The 21,231-nt window shown below is 44.1% G+C and overlaps 1 protein-coding gene across 1 annotated transcript in view; it reads right to left on the minus strand.

Annotated features, from left to right (window-relative positions):
• The window catches only part of CDH6 (cadherin 6), a 165,906-nt gene that overhangs the window by 65,583 nt on the left and 79,092 nt on the right, over positions 1-21,231 (minus strand). Inside the window, exon 2 of the mRNA XM_083747253.1 lies at positions 14,745-15,103. Coding sequence (XP_083603379.1) covers positions 14,745-14,972 — 228 coding nt within the window. The 5' untranslated portion in view covers positions 14,973-15,103. The remainder of the gene's footprint in view (positions 1-14,744; positions 15,104-21,231) is intronic.

Here is a 21,231-nt window from a genome sequence, read left to right on the forward strand (position 1 = left end):
GTGAGTCCAAAATAACTCCCAGGCTGCATACCTGCTCCCTCAGGGGCACAGTTATCCCCCACACCTGCCCACCCCCTGTCCCCCCAAAACAGTACTTCTGTCTTGTCAGGATTCAACCTCAATCCATTAGCCGCCATCCAACCTCCAACCGCCTCCAGGCACTCACACAGGACATTCACCACCTTCACTGGTTCTGATTTAAAGGAGAGGTAGAGCTGGGTGTCATCTGCATACTGATGAACACCCAGCCCAAAGCCCCTGATGATCTCTCCCAGTGGCTTCATATAGATATTAAAAAGCATGGGGAAGAGGACGGAACCCTGAGGCACCCCACAAGTGAGAGCCCAGGGGACTGAACACTCATCTGCCAACACCACTTTCTGGACATGGCCCAGGAGAAAGGAGCGGAACCACTGTTATAACAGTGCCCCCAGCTCCCAGCCCCTCTAGACGGTCCAGAAGGATGTTATGGTCAATGGTGTCAAAGACCGCTGAGAGATCCAGCAGAACTAGGAAACAGCTCTCATCTTTGTCCCTAGCCCACTGGAGATCATCAACCAGTGCGACCAAGGCAGTTTCAGTCCCATGGTGAGGCCTGAATCCTGATTGGAAGGGATTCAAATGGTCCGCTTCTTCCAGGTGTGCCTGGAGTTGTTCAGCAACCACCCGCTCAATCACCTTGCCCAAGAATGGTAGATTTGAGACTGGGCGATAGTTGGCCATATCAAAGGGTGCATATGAAACACATGCATAAACTATAGTAACAGAGAGACCAATGAACATCTGTAAACTGGGGCCCAGAGAATAACTTTGGGTTTTTTTAAAAGCCCACCTGGTACAGAGGAGAGCAAGTGGTTGAACCATGAACTGCTCTATGGCTTTGAAGGTCCACAGAAGAGTATGAACAGATCTGTAAGAAGTCTATGGCGAAAACAACGTTCATCCCCATCTGCAACATATTGAGGTTCCATTGAACTGGCTAGATGTATCTCTTAACTCATACAGGAATATGCATAGGGCCATTCTGTAATCTTATTTAAAGCATTTCAACCATGTTGTTGTATAGTCATTTAGTCGTGTCTGACTCTTCATGGCCCCATGGACCCAAGCATGCTAGGCACTCCTGTCTTCCACTGCCTCCCTCAGTTTGGTCAAACTCATGCTGGTAGCTTCAAGAACACTATCCAACCATCTCGTCCTCTGTTGTCCCCTTCTCCTTGTGCCCTCCATCTTTCCCAACATCAGGGTCTTTTGTAGGGAGTCTTATCATGAAGTGGCCAAAGTATTGGAGCCTCAGCTTCAGGATCTGTCCTTCCAGTGAGCATTCAGGGCTGATTTCCTTCAGAATGGATAGGTTTGATCTTCTTGCAGTCCATGGGACTCTCAAGAGTCTCCTCCAGCACCATAATTCAAAAGCAACCATACACTTCAGAAATAAGCATACAAATAAAACAGTGATGTTGCTGGATGACAACACACATCAGCTCCAGCCAGCATGGCACACAGTCATGGGTGATGCAAATTCTAATCCAAAAACATCTGGAGGACCACATGTTCACTATCCTTATCTAACGCATCACACACAAGGAGAGAGGAGACACTGGAAGGAAGAAGGTTAAAAAGCAAGCTCAGGCAAATGTTCTTACCTCTTTCCCTCCATTTCTCCCTGTTTATCAGGGACACTGCAAATTTTCTGATACTCATCCCTGACGAATAACTGCCCCTGTTTGTGTGTTCCATTATTTACCTTTCTTATCCTCTAACCCAGATCCCTAGAAATTAAAACTCACCATGCGTGTGGTGCTAGCAGTGGAAGAAGGGGACGGAGGAGGATTTATGCTAGCACACAAATGCACATGCATGAGCAAAAAAATGCCCCAATTATTTAATATCTCCCATCCCATTTTCAGACAGCAACTGGTGCTGAATGTGTTTTGAATCCCAGCTGTTCTGTGATACACACAGCCAGATGCATTATGCGATTAAGCATTCTATTAAAAGTTCTTTTTCTTTTTTCTAATAAAAAAAGGGAAGCATTGTGATCAGTTTGCTGACACTTCATACTTCAGAAGCCAGTACAGCAGGGCAGACAATTGCAGAGGAAATGAAAATAGTTTACAGGAAGCAGAGAAGTGCCTTCGGCAATGCATGAAGGGGGACCGGGCTCAGGCAGACAACAGGAATAAAACAACCACACAATAGTATTACCAGTTTCATCTGTGAAAAGTTTGAACTCGTGTAGCTGTTGCAAGCATGTAGCCAGATCAGAGCTCATTGCTGACTTCTCTAGGGTTTCATTTTCTTTATCTGGTTCTTGGGGGATGACTTCCTCTATATTTGCTTGGTTTGTTCCTGCACTGCTATGTAAGTTTCTTAATATGGATCAATAATAAATACTGCATGACTTATATATTTTCTTTGGCTGCTTTTAAAGGGCAGAACAATGCTCAAAATGTGAATAATTCAGGGTGAATAGAATCTAACATACATTTGATGTTGATAAATGTGAGTTATTAACATACTGTGTCTGGAGCTTAATAGAAACTATGTATTATATTTGGTGCATTTCATTACATCTGCTGAATTTGAGGTGCCTTGTTGCAAAAATGGGGTCTGCTGCTTTTTTCTTTTCTTTTGCAAAAAATAAATAAATGTTTACCTTGGAATGCTCTCATTCCTGACTATACTTGCCAGGGACTTTAGATGAAGGCCTGAGATAAGATGATGGAGAGAGATTGTTGTAACAAGATGCTTGTAACTGGATGATAGTTGGTTTAATGAACCCTCCTACGTTGCCTTGGGGGACCCAAAGAAATGGATCAATAATAAGGAGGCATGTAACTAATTTGAAGGGTTGAGTTTGATGCATCTTACAACTTCTGGTTTCTATATCCCTCATCTCCACATTTGATTTCGGCAGTACAACTGGATGAGCATGAAAAGTTCAGGTTGCCTTTTCAGCTTCCACCAGCCCCCTCCCCTCTCTTCATAGCCACTAACACATCAGCCGCCTGTCATTTCAAAAGTTACCTCTGCATTGTTATGATGGATTGACAGTGCAGTGAGCTTCCATCAATGTCAGTGATCTGAGGAGGGAAGAAAAGGATACAGGAAGTCTAGTGAGTGCATATGTTCGAGGATGGAAGAAAGGGTGGTCAGGAAAGGCAAGTGACAGAGTGTAGAATATTAATGATAGAAATAAAAAGAAACAGAATGCCATGTCTTCTCTCTCCTTGCCACCCGGGAAAGAAGGCTAAGAGACTTACAGTCTGTGAAACAGAAAGGAGTTGTGTGTGTTCATTGGAAGGGGAAGGGAGGAAAAGGACCCTGGAGAGAGGAACAACCTTGCTAATCCTTGCTCTCCTGTTCTTAACTTTTGCTGACAAATGCGCTGCTGAAACAAAATTTCCATCGTGCAGTTGTGCTCTGCTTCCATGGTGGCCTCTCAGTAGTGTCCAGGGGCAACTGACACATTTTGTGTAGCTCTGGGGTTTTTCTCCCCAGATGTGAACGACAGCCTTTCATTCATATAGAAGAAAAGAAAGGGGGAGCTTAGGTACAATATTGGGGTTCATGCAGCGGCGGAGGAAGCTGCTCGGGCGCCTGGAGTGTCGTGCCCAGGGACGGGCGAGCCGCCCATATAGGCGGGGTGAGGAGAGCTACCTATAGGGGTGTGGCACACCGCGGGGTCTCCGGAGTCTGCCTGCCTCCTCCCACTCAGCCGCCCTACAGCTGGGGGGGGGAGAGGCAGCGGGTGGACCATTTGCGCAGGATAGACGTGTGGTTTGGGCATGCTGCAAGCCCCGTGGTGAGTGCCGCCCATCATTTTGTCACCCCCCCTCACTGGTGACACCTGGGGTGGCCCGCACCCACTGCACCCCCTTCCTCCGCCCCTGGGTTCATGTATACAACACATACACCCCAATGCTGATCGCGTGCCTGACTGCAAATCTGGCAATCCAAAAGCCACTTACGTGTTATGTTTTCAGCATGGACCTCTTTCCTCCACACTAAACATTAATAAATGACATGTTGACATTTCTATTCCACCTTAAGGAGCAGACGTGTGAAACTGTTACGTGTCACATGTCTGTTTGCATACCAGCACAGCTTGCTGGAAACTTCCATTGTGTATGGCTTTTGCTTTTCCCTGTTCTCTCTGAGACGACGAGAGAGAGAGACATGTTTCTTTGTCCTGATTTATGATTAATAAATCTGTAGTGTAGTATGCTTCCACAAGCCTCACGCCTATTCTGTGTGCGCAGTTTGTTCTGCTGATACTGTGCCCTGGCTTTGAGGCCCAGGTCGCTGATTTACGTCGGAGCAGATGCCGATGGTCTTCACAGCGGAAGGACTGGAAGGAGACGACCCAGATGCATGCCAACAACATGTGTTTCATAAAGGTAAAGGTAAAGGTAAAGGTAAAGGGATCCCTGACCATTAGGTCCAGTCATGACTGACTCTGGGGTTGCGGCGCTCATCTTGTTTATTGGCCGAGGGAGCTGGCTTTTGTTCACAGACAGCTTCCGGGTCATGTGGCCAGCATGACTAAGCCGCTTCTGGTGAACCAGAGCAGTGCATGGAAACGCCGTTTACCTTCCCGCCGGAGCAGTACCTATTTATCTACTTGCACTTTGACGTGCTTTCGAACTGCTAGGTTGGCAGGAGCAGGGACCGAGGAATGGGTGCTCACCCCGTCATGGGGATTCAAACCGCCAACCTTCTGATCAGCAAGTCCTAGGCTCTGTGGTTTAACCCACAGCGCCACCTGCGTTTCATAGCACATGTTTAAAACGTGTTTCATTTGAGTTTGACTGGGCTGAGACTCCCTGTGGCATTTCCTCATCCAGAGAAAGACATGTTTTCACCTTGCAATGTGCTGGGTGGACCTGAACCAATCAGTTATTAGGAGTCTGGACAGACAGCATCGCATCTGAGTGCAAGAGTCTGGGTGCATGACCTTAGTCCTCCCAGTTACACAGTTCTACACTTCTGCAGTCTGAATGATTGGTTCAGTGAACAGTATCGAGGCAATGGGGCTACAGTATTAACGAGATAAATCCTGTCTATTTTGGCACCTTGTCTTTATTATTGTGATTCCTACACTGCAGTAGGCCTTTATTTTACTGTCCAGGGAAATTTGTTTTCAATGAAACAACAGAGCATATATATATATATATATATATATATATATATATATATATATATACCTGAAGCCCTTTTCCAAAGCGTTTCTTTGATAAAGGAGGGTATTTGCAATCCCTTCAGCATTTCAGAGATGAAAATAAGGGCACTCCTGTGAATGTGGAGCTATAGGGTTGGCCCAACACAATCCAAGCTAAAAGTGTACCGCAAGCAGAATACGGAAAATAAAATGCATGGAGTAACTCTAGGTGACTAGAGCAAGTGAGGAATGCTGCCCATTTTTAATAAAGAAAGGGGGGGAATCATCTTTTTGTGAGAGAGCTACATGCCCAAGGCCATGTAAAAAGACAAAAGCACACAAGACCTGGAAGGGAATCCACATACACAAAATGTATCCTTGTACTCCACAGTTGGTGAAAATTCCTCCTCCACATCGAGCAGATGTTACCATCCAGGCAGAAAACAGAATGCCATCTGCAAAGGGGAAGGGGATCCTACTTGAATATATGAAAGACTCTGGTGAAACAAAGCATATGGCTCTCGATGTGAGCCAAGCCACCTACCTCAGGGAATAAGAAGAAATCATTCCCTCTCCCATTCATCTGAAAATGATTTCCCAAACTCAACTATACATTGTTATCATCTGTATCCCAACCGCAAAGCACAATCCATGCACTGAAGCCCACGCAGAATACAAATTCTCACCCCTTTACCACAGGTTTTTAGAGTCTCGATCAATTTGCACATACTTAAGACACTTTCCATAAAAATAAATAAATCAGATCCTGGCCCCGCCCTGGTTCTCCACCCTGTCCTCCTCCAACAAGTAGAATTCCATTATTTTATACGTATATCACTCTTCATCTGCAGATCTCAGGCACTGGTGGAGGAAGAGGAGTCTGTGGGAAGCGCACCGCCCCCAGCAGCGCGATCCTGGTGGGGTGCCATCACGGCTGCCCCCCGCCCGCACTGCGCACCACGCCCCTGGAATGCATGCCAACCCTGCCTTGCCTGCTCTCCGCCCTCCGGTGCTGGAGCATGAAGCTCCATCACTGATCTCAGGGCAGTTCATAATAAAATAAAATAAAATAAAATAAAATAAAATAAAATAAAATAAAATAAAATAAAATAAAATAAAATAAAATAAAATAAAATAAAATAAAATAAAATAAAATAAAATAAAATAAAATAATAATTTGTTATTTATACCCCACCCATCCGGCTGGGTTTCCCCAGCCACTCTGGGCGGCTTCCAACAGAATATTAAAATACAATAATCTATTAACAGGGCTACCTTCAGGTGTCTTCTAAAAGTCTGGTAGTTGTTTTTCTCTTTGACATCTGAACCCCCGGCTTCCCTGCACAGATGCCAACCTGATACAGCCTTTCCTTTTGCTATTCATAATCCCAGGACAGCTGTGGGACAGGCCAATCCAGGGGAGAGATCCTGCCACATTCCTCATTTCTCTAACTGACTACTCAATCTGCTAATCAGAAGAGTCACCACCTGCCGCCCCCCTCTAGGTTTTTGAGGTTTTAGGAATTTGCTGTAAGGCTTAGTTTCAAAGCAGCTAAGCACAATCTGCTGATCTCTCTCTCCCCCCATGCATTTAGCACCTGAGTTTTCTAACCTAAGGCCCGGGGACCAGACACGGCCCGCGCTGCCATTAGGACGCTACGCCCCCACTGCTCCGAAACCAAAGTCCCCAGCTCCGCCGCTGCCATTGACAACCCATTCACTCCATAAGACACACATACATTTCCCCTTACTTTTTAGGAGGAAAAAAAGTGCATCTTATGGAGTGAAAAATACGGTATATTTCTCGGCAAAAGTCATCATTGCCAGGGTTTATGAAGGCACTATTCGAAAATCCTGCTAACACCAAACAAATCAGCTGAGAAACAGGACTATGTAGTACTATTTTAAAGAGATGTTTGCACATTGTTCCTTTGCCACTTCAGCTTCTCAGACAGCGAGAATCGAACAGGAGTCAAAGCACATTTAATTGCGTGTGTGCTCATGAACTTCCTTGGCCCTACTACAGGAGAGTCTTGACTTCTAATTCTTGTTTCCATCTGACAGCATTTTATAGCCAGCATATAAACTTCCGCCTCCTTTTTTCACATTTCAGTGCATCTACGTTCAAGATTTACGGCGTACAATAATACTGGAAAACATTATCCCTTTAAAGGGGGGGGGGGAGAGAGAGCCTTATTCAAGTATTTACATTTTATTTTCTGTTCTGAGATTCTGCCAAATGTCATATTCTTTGAATCAGAAGAAAAGATACCTTCAGGTTAAAATGCTACCATGCCCATCAATCACTCTGGTGAGCGGCTACAGCACATAAGCTGCTATAAATAATTCCAGCTCAGCTTCTAGCTGATAAAAGATTGTGGGTTCCTACTTTTGTAGATACTAGTTAAGATTTCACTGGCTGATGTCTCTCTAGGTTCGTTGGGATACAACAAAGAATGACACCTGATTGTTCATCGTTTGGCCCAGTTTGCACATCATGGTGAACTGTGGCTTACTGGGATGGTGTGAAAGTGTGGACTCTCAGAGATAAGTTTGTATCTGCTTGGCTTCTCACTGGTCAGTTTGGCTCATCAGAACCTAGACCCTCTTCACTAACCCTGAGCTGTCAACTCGAGAGTACGTGAGGTTGGTTGGGGATACCGCAGTCTATAATCCACTATGGGATAAAACCAGCATCAACTTGGGCAGCTGCCATGGCGGCAGCAGCAGCCATTGCTGATACCTGCCTTGCAGAATCATACAATTGTGGAGTCGGAAGGGATAATGAGGATCATCTAGTCCAACCCCCTGCAAAACCATGGCGTCATCAGCTCTACACTCGAACCAAACTGAGCTACCCATGCTGCATTTTTCTCCTTGTGCTCCAGTGAGAGCTGGGTGACTTTCTGGCACTATTTAAATTTGCTATTTGTCTCTGACAGTGCTGTTGCCCTGTTACTGCATCCCAGTGGGGACTGACATTTTAATTTTCACTAGGCCTGAAGAAATACTCATCAGAGCTGCCTGCCATTGACAGGCCATCCCACCATGGCGGGGGGGTGGGGGGGTGGGCACAAACTGGAAGGTGGCCCCAGAGGGCATATTGCATATTGCCACACAAAGCTGGCTTCATCTCTGGATGAAATATGCCTCTTAGACAAAGATCACATACCAACATTATATAAATCAGCATCATCTATCCACACAAACCCATTGTCACTCATAGCTCCCACCATTTAGTGATGCATTAAAAACTTATTTGTGTTGACTCTGCTATAATCAATGAGACATTTGCATACGGCACCCCTATTCTAACACTTCAGCCACTTCCAATAACACGTGTGCTTGTCTTTCATGCCCCATGGCTCATTGTTCAATTACAAGGATGTGAGTTGCTCTGACACCCAAGAAGGCTAGTTGTGAAGTGCTCATGGCCATGGAATCAATGACATTTATATACCATGTGTCCATTCCATACTTTGCAAAACAGAGTGCCATTCACACTTAAATAAATAACTTCAAAAAAATAACTTCAGGGCATGTCACATTTCTTTGATCAGACTCAGATCCTAGTATCCATATTTGAGCTATGAGACTTCCTCTACAGTTTATGGAATGAAGACCTAAGTACACACTTTAGGTCTTCCAAGGGACAGGCGTTGGTGCATTGGGAAGAACTGTGTACACAGTTAGAACACTGCTTTCTGATTTTCCAGGTTCTACCTCCATAGATCCAAGTCACAAATGGGAAAGATCACACTGGCATGTCCATCATGATGATGGCTACATCACATTATTCAAATGTGTGTATGCTCCATTGCAGAATGAACATTGCTAACACACACACACAGTTATGAATAATAGGCCTGCAGTACCTTTGCTTGTGTTGATTGCAAAGCTAATGGCTGAAGTGGCCAAGAAAATGGCTCTTAATGGGAACTAATGACCAAGAAAGAGCAGAATTTCCCAGAAATGTGAATCTCATTGGAGCCAGGGTTTGTGGGGGGACAGAATACTTCCCCTGTGCCCGCAAAGAATGATTCTGTTTGTGTAAAAAAATAAAATAAATAAGAACAGAAACAGGAGGTGGGATAGCAAGGTAGAAAAAAAAATTCAAAAAAAAATTGAGATAGAGAGAAGCAGCTAGCTGAACGACGGTGTTTACCTTTTTTGGGTGCTGGTGTGTCTCTGGGGATCTGATAGGAGGCAGAGGATTTGCTTGGGAGGGGTGTTAACTGTGTGCCTCTCCACCTATGCTCAACTTGTATATTTGTAAACAAACCCAAATATTACAGGAACACCATATAAATCACACACATGGTGATATGCATGGGCTGAGATAAAGTGGAAGATAAGCCAAGTTGACAAGGTACAAATGTAAGATAACAGGGCTGTACAGACCTATCCTATTAGCTGATGGAGGAAGCACAGGTGCGATGCACAGTCTGAATGTCTGCAGGAACATCAGAGCATGAAGCAAACAATTCCTGCTGTGCAACAGAACTGTCATTATTTCAATATTCTGCATTTTAGTGATGCACTGTTACTAACAATCAAGGCAGGCGTCAGCACCTGACATCCTCAGGCAGCTGCAGGGGACCCAAGCACTGCAGCATATCCCACAGCTCTGATGCTCTGTAGGCATTCAGATACCTACCCAAAAGTCTCCTTTCTGGTTCTCCAATAGGCGCTGGTTGGCTCAGAGCGTCCATCTAAATTTCTTACAATCATTCTGTCACTTTATCCGGGATGAGAGAAAGGGCTGGGAATTTAATTTCCCACCATGCCTGCAAAGACAGTCATCAGAGCTGCTTACTACTAACAGACTATTGCATCAGGGTGTCCACTGAGTGAAGGGGGAATTCTGTGGATGGCCCACTGGAACCTGGAGCCAGCCCGGTTAACAATCAAGAGACAAGCATTGAAACCCTGCCCAAAATGTACCTCTTGTTTGCTTATTCCATGGCTATTTGCAGCCATGGAAGGAACAAGCAAACCAACATGGAATAAGCAACCAAGAGGTACATTTTGGGCAGGGTTTCAATGCGTTGCCTCTTGATTGTTAACTGGGCAGGCTCCCCATCCAACACTGTGCTGTGAAGACTCAACTATCAGGGACTGGCTGGATGAAGAGTAGGGGTGGGTGTCTCCATCCCAGGAACCCCCCGGGGATGGCACAGAAACAGGAGACTTGGACCCAGGGCAGTGGTGGTGAGATTCCAGCCACACCTCAGAGGATGGTACAAGCTGGGAAAGACTGGAAGCAGGGAGCATGAGGGATGATGAGGTGTCCAGTTCGGATGCAGGTTCCAACAGAGAAGGCAGAGGGGAGCCGGACAGGGCTTCTCCTTGTCTTCCTGAACACTTCTCTGCCAGCAGATCGCAGGCTCCGCTAATTCCCAGATCATGGAGACCATTGCATGTTGGCAAACGACACGCCAGGCAGGCAGAGAGGGAAATGCCTGCAGCTTCCCATAGCAAGCGACTACAGGGGTGGAGTTCTGATGGAGAAGGCAAAAAAGGAGGGGTCACTTGTCAATCAAGCAACTTCTCTATTCAGAGGGGTTTGCCTTGCCGAGCCTCCTTGTTTTGTTTCCCCTTCCTTCCTTAATAAAGAAACTAACTGCTTGCTTAGTGATGTATGGAAGTGAGAGCTGGACCATAAAGAAGGCTGATTGCTGAAGAATCGATGCTTTTGAATTATGGCGCTGGAGGAGACTCTTGAGAGTCCCATGGACTACAAGAAGATCAAACCTATCCATTCTGAAGGAAATCAGCCCTGAGTGCTCAGTGGAAGGACAGATGCTGAAGCTGAGGCTCCAATACTTTGGCCACCTCATGAGAAAAGAAGACTCCCTGGAAAAGACCCTGATGTTGGGAAAGATGGAGGACACAATGAGAAGGGGACGACAGAGGGCGAGATGGTTGGATAGTGTTCTCGAAGCTACCAGCATGAGTTTGGCCAAACTGTGGGATGCAGTGGAAGACAGGAGTGCCTGGCGTGCTCTGGTCCATGGGGTCATGAAGAGTCGGACACGACTAAACGACTAAACAACAACAACAAACTGCTCGCTAGCTTCACGTTTCTTGCTCTCTCCGGCCTGCGGGCGACCTGACAGGCCCTGCGACATCAACACTGGGAAATAAAGATGGTGTGGCATTGCCTTGGCGATGGGGAGCCACCCCCTGTCTTCCCAGCAGCTCACAGCACCGACCAAGAAGCTAGGCATTGAGGCAATGCAAGCCTGTCCTATCTTCTCTTGGATACACACTGCTACCCTAAAGAATTGGCAAAAAGGCAGTCCCTCTTCACAGTTTGTGAGAAGTGTTACCACATTAGGGTGGATGTTTCAGCTTAGTGGTGATATATGTGACTGCTCCCAAGCAGATCTGCTTCCAGCTTCCATTTCTGAGTCTGTGGGTCATTCTGGGAAATATGGTTGCAAATTCCAGAATACTGTTTCAGACTGCAGGAGTTAGGCAGCAGTTCCAGCGCTTGACTCTTACTTTCTCAGCCTGCTCATCTCTGTGTCAAATCCATCCATGGCCAAGCAGCTGATTGGCAAGCATGGGAAGAGGCCATCTACTCTGAGGGAAAGAGTCATAGCCCCAGTGGAGAAAGATCACACTCTATGCACCGCAGGTCAAGAAGCAGCCCCAGAGATTGAAGATGTTTCATCCGCAAAGTCTAAGAGGTTAGCTTGAATCAAAAACTGCTCAGATCAAACAAGCGGTGTTTGATCTGAAAAAGGACACTGTGTTCTTTCTGCTTATAGATGTCCTCCCCGATAGTTACAGAACCAGAACTAAAATGGCCTTTTGTTAGAATCCACAATTGCTATAGTGGAGCTGTGTAAGGAGTCCTCTCTGAAAGTGAGCCCCCATCCTGCTTAATCTTTTACAGGTATGGCATGAAACAAAAAATGGCAGATCTAGGGTCCTCTCTCCCCCTCTCCTCTCTGTTATATCTAAGGCCTTTTCTCCATTCTGTATAATGCATTTGTAAACATGCATATATTAAAAATACTAGTAGAAAGACAACAATGCAGCACTCCACTTTTGTTCAGTATTAGGAGCAACAGATACAGAACAAGGTTAAGCTCCCTAAAATAATGTTGGTTAGATTTGGGAAAACATCTTAGATCAGCAAGCTGGTAAGCTGCTACCATTGCCAGAGTATGCAAAGTTCCTTACAACTGTACTTTTTTTGAATGGGGGTGGGGGACACTTTGGATCCAGGAGCCAAGAAGCCCCTAGGCTGCACTATAAAGTATGACAGCATAGAAACTCTAATTCTAATTTCATGGAATCAAATTACATTCCCCTGATCTATTTGTTCCAAACTTGTGCACTGAACTGGATTCTGCTATATGATGCTCCCAAACTGAGATGAAAGCTGTGATATATCAAGCTAACAAGCCCCGATTTAAGAATCAGTGTGACATGGCATTCTTTTTGCTGTTAAGGACTTTGCAATATCTTAAGCTAAGCATGATCACCCCAGTCCAAAGCCTAACACAGAACTTTCCAAACTTTTCATGTTGGTGACACACTTTTTAGACATGCATCATTTCGTGACACAGTCATTCAGGTTTACTAGCAAACCAGAGGTTAAACTAACCCCTTTCCAGCGTTCGTGCTACACATTGCAGTCAACACACTGACTAACGTGTTGCGACACACAGTTTGGAAAGCTCTGGCCTAACATGTATATTGCAATGTGCACATTGGGTTGCTGTCTCCATGTGTTTCTCCATTCATTCCAAGTGAGAGAGCAGATTTACTTCTGCAATAGAGTCCCCACCCCCTTTATCCATAGTTAATCATTAAATGAAGAGACTTAGTAAAGATCTAGGGCACACAAACAAACAAACAAACAAACAAACAAACAAACACACACATGGCTGTATGTAAAGAGCTGGGGATTACTGGAGTGCTGCAGGTGTGCCATGATAAACTGAGACCAAGTTCACACGAAGTTATTCACCTACCAAAAAATCTGAGTTTTGTTCACCTTACTTGCCACTCTGAGGAGCGTAAAGGGTGGCCAGGCATCTTTAAAGAGCAGAGAAAGAAACAGAAAGAATGTGTGCTTTATGATACTTTGCACATCACACTTTTTGAAACCTTCCTTGTAAAAGTTTTTATATAGCAGAGCAGGGTGTATATCTAAGAAATAATACAAGCCTGCACACCCAGCGTAAGAAACTTAAGCAGTTTGAATGTTTTCCTCAACTTTGAACAGAAGTGTTTGAGGTGGCTCACAAAAAAAAAAATGTAACTTCCCCAACTTGTAATAATATGCTTGGTTGCCTGGAGACAATTTGTACTCGCCTCAGGTGAGCTTAGCACAAGCAACTAGAGGGATATCAGTTGCACAGTTCTATTTTTTTTTAAAAATAATAATAACGTTATTATAAAAGCATATATATACAGGTTCATGGAAAAATGGGTATTTTGGGGTAATGCTTTAGTGTTGTGGACAGGAGTCCAATAGAACTGGGGTGAACTTAGCCAATGATCACACCCAAAGGAACAAACAGCTTATTCAGTCATGGCAGAAGGAACAGCTTGATTAACACCCAAAGATTCTGCGCAACTCTGAGGAGCACACAACACATATTTATACAGTCCCCAGTTCATCATTACATGTGAAGAATGCATGATCATGATTGCTGTAGGCTACATACATATAACATTGAACAGAGACATGAGTTTCAACAGAAAACCTTGCGGTCAGTCTTCCAGTCAGTCTCAGGGAGCAATTCCCAGAGTCCTTTGTCACTGCCCCCTTCCTTCCAGGTCTTACCTCTTTTAAACTGAGGAACAGTCTGAAACATGTGACACAACGTAGTCGGACAAGAGGGGATAATAAATCACACACAGCATCGTGTTACTCAACATTTTAACAGAGCACAAATACTTCCAAATACTAATAGAGGAGCTCTTCATAGGAAACCAAGGCAGTTCAACAAAGAGTGTGCTGGAGAACATGAGGACCAAGTCTCAAACCATGTCAGTATATATGCAACCCTCCTGTAATCTGTGACATTTTGTGACTAAGCACACACCTCAGCAATTCCTGGCTTTTCAACCAAGCCTCTTCATATTTACGACCTTAAATACATTTGCTGATGCACCTTGGAGTGAGGGGAAAATGAAACATCGAATATTAAATCTCCAAATCTCTGAACAGTATCAAAATGCTTTCTTGAAGCCAGATCCTGAGAACTGCCTAAATTAATGGTATCTTAGTTGCAATTAAGGGACAAATGTTGATTTTGTACTTAATTGCCATTGGTTTTCTTTATGCAGCAAAATGGTTTCCCTTGTTAAAGACATACGAAAGAATCTAACTGCGGATGTTAGCCTGAACATATTTGGTTACAAAAGTAAGGCCACTTTCCCCTTCCATTTCCTGTGCTGGTAGCTCAGGTACTGAACTACAAACCCTCTGCCATTCTCCTGCCATGACCATAAAGCAGCAGTCTTTGGAATGGAATTGGCATCCCATTTTGTCTCATCAGTCCAGAGAGACTTCTGAAAACTGTAGAGTACGAGGTGCTGAAAAACAACTTACCTTGCCAACGTATTGATAGTCAGAGCCCGTATACTCCTCTAGAAGAAAGAACTGATTCCACATCCAGCTTCTTTTGGAGCGATTAAGTTCTTTCCTGTTGTTTCTAGATAGATCCAAAATCTTTGGGTTTTCTGGAAAGCCACTAGTCCTTTTGGATAAGGGGGTGGAAGAACTTTGGTAGGGATGACCAACCCAGAAGAGGAGCCAGAAGCAATGATAAGTTCTCATTGTGGCAGTACAAAGCAAGACTGGGGCGGTGATTTGTCTCTTCACCTTAATGCGAACTAGTTTCCTGTGCTGAAGACAGTCTCATTCCCCCTTTGCTTCTTAATGCTCTTTGCTTGGGTCTCTGTGGAGCTCTGAAATGAAAAAGAAATGACAATTTATCATGCATTTGCAGGGCTACTTAGCATTCTATGTGACAGCAAATATGACAAAAAACGAGGACGTAATTGCCACAAAAAGAATCCTGTGAGGCTCTCCTCCGTTCTTAAACGTTACAAGTAGCCTTTTACATAAACTGAAGGCAATATCTCTGTTGAGTGGGAGGAATAAAACACATTTAATTTTGTTCCTTATTCCACTTAACTTAAAAAAACAACAACAAATCCTAGTTTGGACAGCTTCGTTTGACTTTGTGGTGATTCCATTTGTAGAATAGCAAGGAAAGATGTTTTCAGCTGGTAGTAAAGGATACACTAAGGGCTATGAACCCTGCTCACATTGCTTGCCAACTCTGTCTATCCTCCCATCTACCAACACTCTGCCCCCCATTCCGCCCCCTCAGTTGGGGAAGACAGAAGAATATGAACCCTGCTCTCAACCGATGGGTCAAAGATTTAAACCTAGATACATTGCAACCTCCAGGTCATGGGGATTTGGCTTGGGTTATCACCATGTGCATTTCATTGAATTTATCAAATATGCTGTGAGATTGTAGTGTGTTTTACATGTTCATATATCATGGTTTTGGATGGTGACAAAAGTATTTTGGGTCAGCAAAGGCCCATCTTCTATGCATCTTTAATCCATCCTAGATAGAGCAGACTGTTTTGTTTTTTTTAAGGATTTGGGATATAGGTGCAATGTCAAAAATGGCATATTGCTCATTAAGGGTAGCTTTGGTTTATGCCTGTTTAAGAATCAGTGTTCTAGTGCATGCTGCTCAGTTGATCCTGGCTGGCGAAACAAACTATGGGTCTTAGCTTAGCATTATGGGTGAACGGGGCTTGTTCCTCCAAAGAAAGTATGTGCATATGCCAAAGTTTGTTCTTGGCTTAGAACTCACCATTTGTTGGAGACAGAAAAAAATGCCGGCTCACACGTAATGCTAAGCCAAACCTCACGGTATGTTTCTCTCCACTCCAGGCATCGGAGAGCAAAGGAGGAGAAATTTATTACTTGCCACAGCTTATCAAGATGTGTGAACCAGGACCATATATATGAATCCCAGTACAATTATTTCAGCAGCAGCATAACATGATGTTGATTTTCTGTTCCAGTGAACAGTCAAGCTGCTGCATGTTCTGTATCCCAAAATCCTCCACTGGGAAGGAGAAGAACAGCTTCTTCTACATGAAGCACAGGGGCAGCTCAAGTAAGTTTTGCCTTAGGTTTAGTACCTCTGCTGTATAGGAGAAAAGTGTGTACTGATGATAATCACAATGATAGTAGTAATAACAATAATGCTTCTTGTTTGAACTGTGGGTGGTTGGGGAGGAGAGACAGAGCATGTATACCCTGATGAGCATGTATGGAAATGACCTTCCCTTTCAGCTCAAATGATCTTGTTCCTCTCCAGTGTTGAGCTCCAAAAAAAGGCCCCACAACAAAATAATTCTGCAAGTTAGAAACCAGCTGTGGACAAAACCACCTAAGCCCATCACAGTATCGGTTTTTCTTTTCTTTTCAAACTTTTTGGAGGAGGCAAAAATAAAGGCGATGATGGAGAGATAAATTAATAAACATTCATGTGGTGCTTTAAACAACAAAAAGCTAAGCAGTCTGCCTGAAGAACAGGGCAGGAGGGAGGGCAAACCGATAGCCAAAGGAGATTTCAGTGTGCTGACATGTACGCCCATGCCTCAAATCATAAAGCCAGGAGGAAGCTGAGCTCACGCTGCATTAGAAGAAATTTGCTGTGAGCCCTTGTTTAATATCACATTTGTCTTCATCCTTAACAAAACATTTCACAAGTTACCAGCTATATTTCTTTGTTTTATGAGGAGGAAATTCCTCCAAAACCAAAACAAACCACACTTGAGGTCTAGCTATCAGACAGTTTGGGGGGGGGGCGGGTTGTTTAAAAAGTGAAAAATCCTATTATTTTGTTATGTCAAATTTGTTGAAGAAAGGCAACGGATGCTCTTTAATTCCAATATGCTCAGACTATCCCTCATCCTGAAGCACATGGATGAGACTTTCACAGAAAAGAAAAATGCAATGCTGCTATAATTGTGGGGACTGGCAAGTAAGGATATAATGAATCCATAAATCTCATTATCTGCTGGGTCAGGGGAACTGACCAGATACGTGCACATAAACATGGATGCTACCAAATTATGCTGGTCAAGAGAAAGACATGGGACAACAGCACCCTCAAGCCAACTCTGCATTTTCCCCTTTTCTCGTTCCCCTAATTCCATTAACATGAGAAAATGAGCAGAAATTATCGCTAGTAATATTGAGTGTTTACAAAGGACCCTTGCATGCACAAAGAGCTTAATATATATTTTATCAGGCTGCAAACTTAGAACAGTCGTGGAAGGTAGGCAGTGTTGTTATCCCCTTACTAAAGAAAGTTATCAGAGCAGGAAGTTGTGGATCCAGGGAGAAGTGTTTTCCTCTTCCTGCAAATTTTAATATGAAGATCTCCATTTGTTGCTATGCATAGAATAAAGTACTGGCAACTTTTTTATTGCTTATTTAGGACTATTAATTCGGTATTCAACTAAATATACTCTTAATATTTAAAGATAAGTACAGTTGTACCTTGGATCCCAAACGCCTTGCGAGTCGAACGTTTTGGCTCCTGAACACTACAAACCCAGAATTGAGTCTTCTGGTTTACGAACATTCTTTGGAACCCGAACATCTGACGCGACTTCCGTGGCTTCTGATTGGCTGCAGGAGCTTCCTACAGCCAATTGCGAAGCCACACTTTGGTTTCCAAACCTTTTGGAAGTCGAACAGACTTCTGGAACAGATTCCGTTCTACTTCCAAGGTACGACTAATGGAACAGAAGAAGGTACGAGCTGTAGAGAGAAGTGAGGGGCAGATGGGGCTTGTCAACCTGAGAAGGTAGCCCATCAAGGAGAAGGAAAACTGATCCTAAACCTCTGCTGCCTTGTGGCTATGCTTACCCATGAGAAAGGGTTCAGGAGCAAACCCTGAGGAAAAACCCACAACTGCCACCTTGCCATCTTTAGGAGAGCAAAAGGCTAAGGAGTAAACCCAACACAAATCTGGAGTCCCTAAGACTGCTGGATGGTGTTTTGTACACCTCCTTCTGGCAAGTCCTGCAGCCCAGCTGGGGTCAAAAGTATTGCTCTATTGTCCTTTGGACCACATCAGTAAGGGCGAGAGGGTGTGTGCCCAAGGATTAAGACATTCTGGGAGATGATTTATAATGAAATGAAAAAGGTATTTAAATATACCTTACTGAAGAAACCAGAGGCCTTTCTCCTGGGCATGGTCGGCCAATCGGTGTTAAAGAAGGACAGAACTTTCTTTATGTACGCTACAGCAGCAGCAAGAATACTCATCGCAAAGTATTGGAAGACACAATATTTAGCCACCAAGGAAGAAAGGCAGATGAAGGTGATGGATTACATGGAATTGGCGGAAATGACTGGCAGAATCTGAGACCAGGGAGAAGAATTGGTAGAAGAAGGTTGGAAGAAGTTTAAAGACTATCTACAGAAACATTGCAAAACTAAGGAATGTTAGAAGGATGCTGGAATGAAGTTATGTGGTTTTAGCAGTAATGTTACAAAGGAGTATGTAAAAATGGGTTGTCAACAGGTGAGAATGCAAAGCCACAATATATTAAGATAAATGATTAAGATAAAAACAAAGATGGAAAGGATTTGCTGAATTAACTAATTGAACTAGAATACAAAAAAGGGAGGCGTGAGGAGGTCAAGGAAACAAATAAATGAAAGATAAGCTATGGAAAAATTGATTTGTTTTTAATTTTTAATTTTTCAGTTTTTTGTAATTTTTTGTTTTATTACTTTTTTGTTATGTATGTAATTTTTTGAAACTTTAATAAATATTATTATTTTAAAAAAAGAGAGGGTGTGTGTCTTGTCATATAGGTAGCCCAGGACCTCCATATGCACTGCCCAGGCCTGCGGCCCGGGGAGGTCACTTCAGTGCTGCTAACACAGCAAAAACAACACAGGAGGCAACAGTTACCTTTGGAGAATCACTGCAGGTGTTGTGGTTCTCCCATGGTTTGACTTTAGCCCTGGAGGTGCTCTCCATTGTCCCTTGAGGCAGACGGATGCCAAAACAACAACAACAAAATATTACTCAATAATTTACTTAAAAGAAGAAGCATGTGGGACTGTGAGTCCATTTTCCCTTGTGTCCAACACATGCCTTTTGGGCTTGGAGGCTACACAGCTTGTGGCTGCCTGCCACACCCCTCCTAGCAGCTATTAGACCTTGCCTGTCCTGCTGCTGCCTCTATGGGGGACAGCAGGAATGTTTCTAAGTTAAATTGATGAAAGGGACTGGTCTGAAATGTATTGCTTATGGCTACTTGAAGAAATAACGCCCTTTTATATCTCAAAGGAAAGTGAAGAAAAGTTTGACAGATTACAAAGTTGAAAGCAAACTGACTTTTCATCCATTTATGAGATGCCAGAATCTATTCTATAGACATTTCTCCCGAAATATGTCCCGAATAAACCAGAGGGCAATGAGAGACCGAAAGGGTTCGTGACGCTCTATAACCATATAATGTGGATGCTGTGTTACATGTACGGTGCTCTTTTGCATTCTTTTTTCAGAGCAAATGGAGGAACGAAAAACAAATATATATATAAAAAATTGACAGCGTATATTTCCAAATCAGGGAGTTGTACAAATATGTCCTCAAACCCGTGAATGTTCAGAATGTCAAAAATTACCTGCAATGTGGCTATTTATTAGATGGATGGGGACTGCAGGGACAATTCCCCAGTGCTGAGAACTAAACTGGCCCACACCAGTCATTGGGCACATAAACTGAGAAAATAAGCACTGCACCATTAAGCAGGCGGAGCTGAACAAGGTGGGATGAATGGAGGGGTGGGCAATGTACAACTGACACATTCTGGGGTCACGCACCTGTCGCCAGGTAACTTCCGCTATCCCGTGGGATGGTTTTTTGATATGCTCCACTTAAACCTCGCAGGATGTTAAAAACTTTTTTTCCCCTTTTACCAGCAGGTTCCTTTCTCTCTCTCTCTCTCTCTCTCTCTCTCTCTCTCTCTCTCTTAAAAAAAATATAACCTCCTCTTTCGGCAACACGCTTTGGTGAACTGCATAAAGAGCCCGGCTGCGGAGCGTGAATTCCACAGGTGAGTTAATTAGTGCCACGATCGTTTGCAGCCCTGGCGAGCTGCCAGGGAACAGTGTGCCTGCCATTATGTTTGCTTGGAGTGCAGATGTAAAGTGACTGATGACGGGATAGTTCTCGCTCCCGTGCTCCCGGCTCCTTCTTATTGGGGAGGATGGGTTTGTTGGTATGGAGCAGAGCATATGAGCCGACCTATTATTCCGTCGTTAGTACAGGCTGGTTGTATCACTGGAGCATGGTGGCGGGGAGAGGGGAGGGGGGAGGCATCAGATAGTGGAAATTGCTCCGTCCCGACTATCTCCATCATTCCTTTTCTTTTCATTACCCCCTCGGATGAAACCTGCGGTGAGTCATTATCCCTGCTCTAGATTCCTTCAGTCATGCTGGGGTGGGGGAAAGCCAAGTAAGATGGAGAGGCTGGGCATTTAAAGAAACAGCTCTTGAAATGTCAATTGCCAGGAAACAATTACTCCTGCGGCAGGCGATTGAGGAGGGGCTTTCCCCCCCTGCACTTCAAATTTGCTATTTTTCACAGCTTTGATGTCACAAGGGAGGTTTTTATAGCAGCTCGGGTTGAAATATTGCTTGCGAGGATGATATCGCAGCTGTTAAACACAGCTTTTTAATGTCTCCCCAGCTGTAATATGCTGCAGATAACCATAGCGGGGGACCTAATCCTGAAAGATGTTACCTAACTCGGCTCTCTGCGGTTTGCACACCACGAGCTCTGAACATCCAAGCATCTATATAAACGAGGCCTTATGTGTGGAATAGCGCACATCCATTTGATTCTACTTTCATTCCTCCTTAGGTCAACACCAAATGGAATGGGGGGTTTTTGTAGTTGGTTCTGGAAAATACAATATGATGGAACAACTTCATAATTCCTGACCATTTTGTTTCTCAGGTGAGAAGGA

The sequence above is a fragment of the Podarcis gaigeae genome (assembly GCF_964106915.1).
Source record: "Podarcis gaigeae genome assembly, chromosome: 7".
Taxonomy (NCBI): domain Eukaryota; kingdom Metazoa; phylum Chordata; class Lepidosauria; order Squamata; family Lacertidae; genus Podarcis; species Podarcis gaigeae.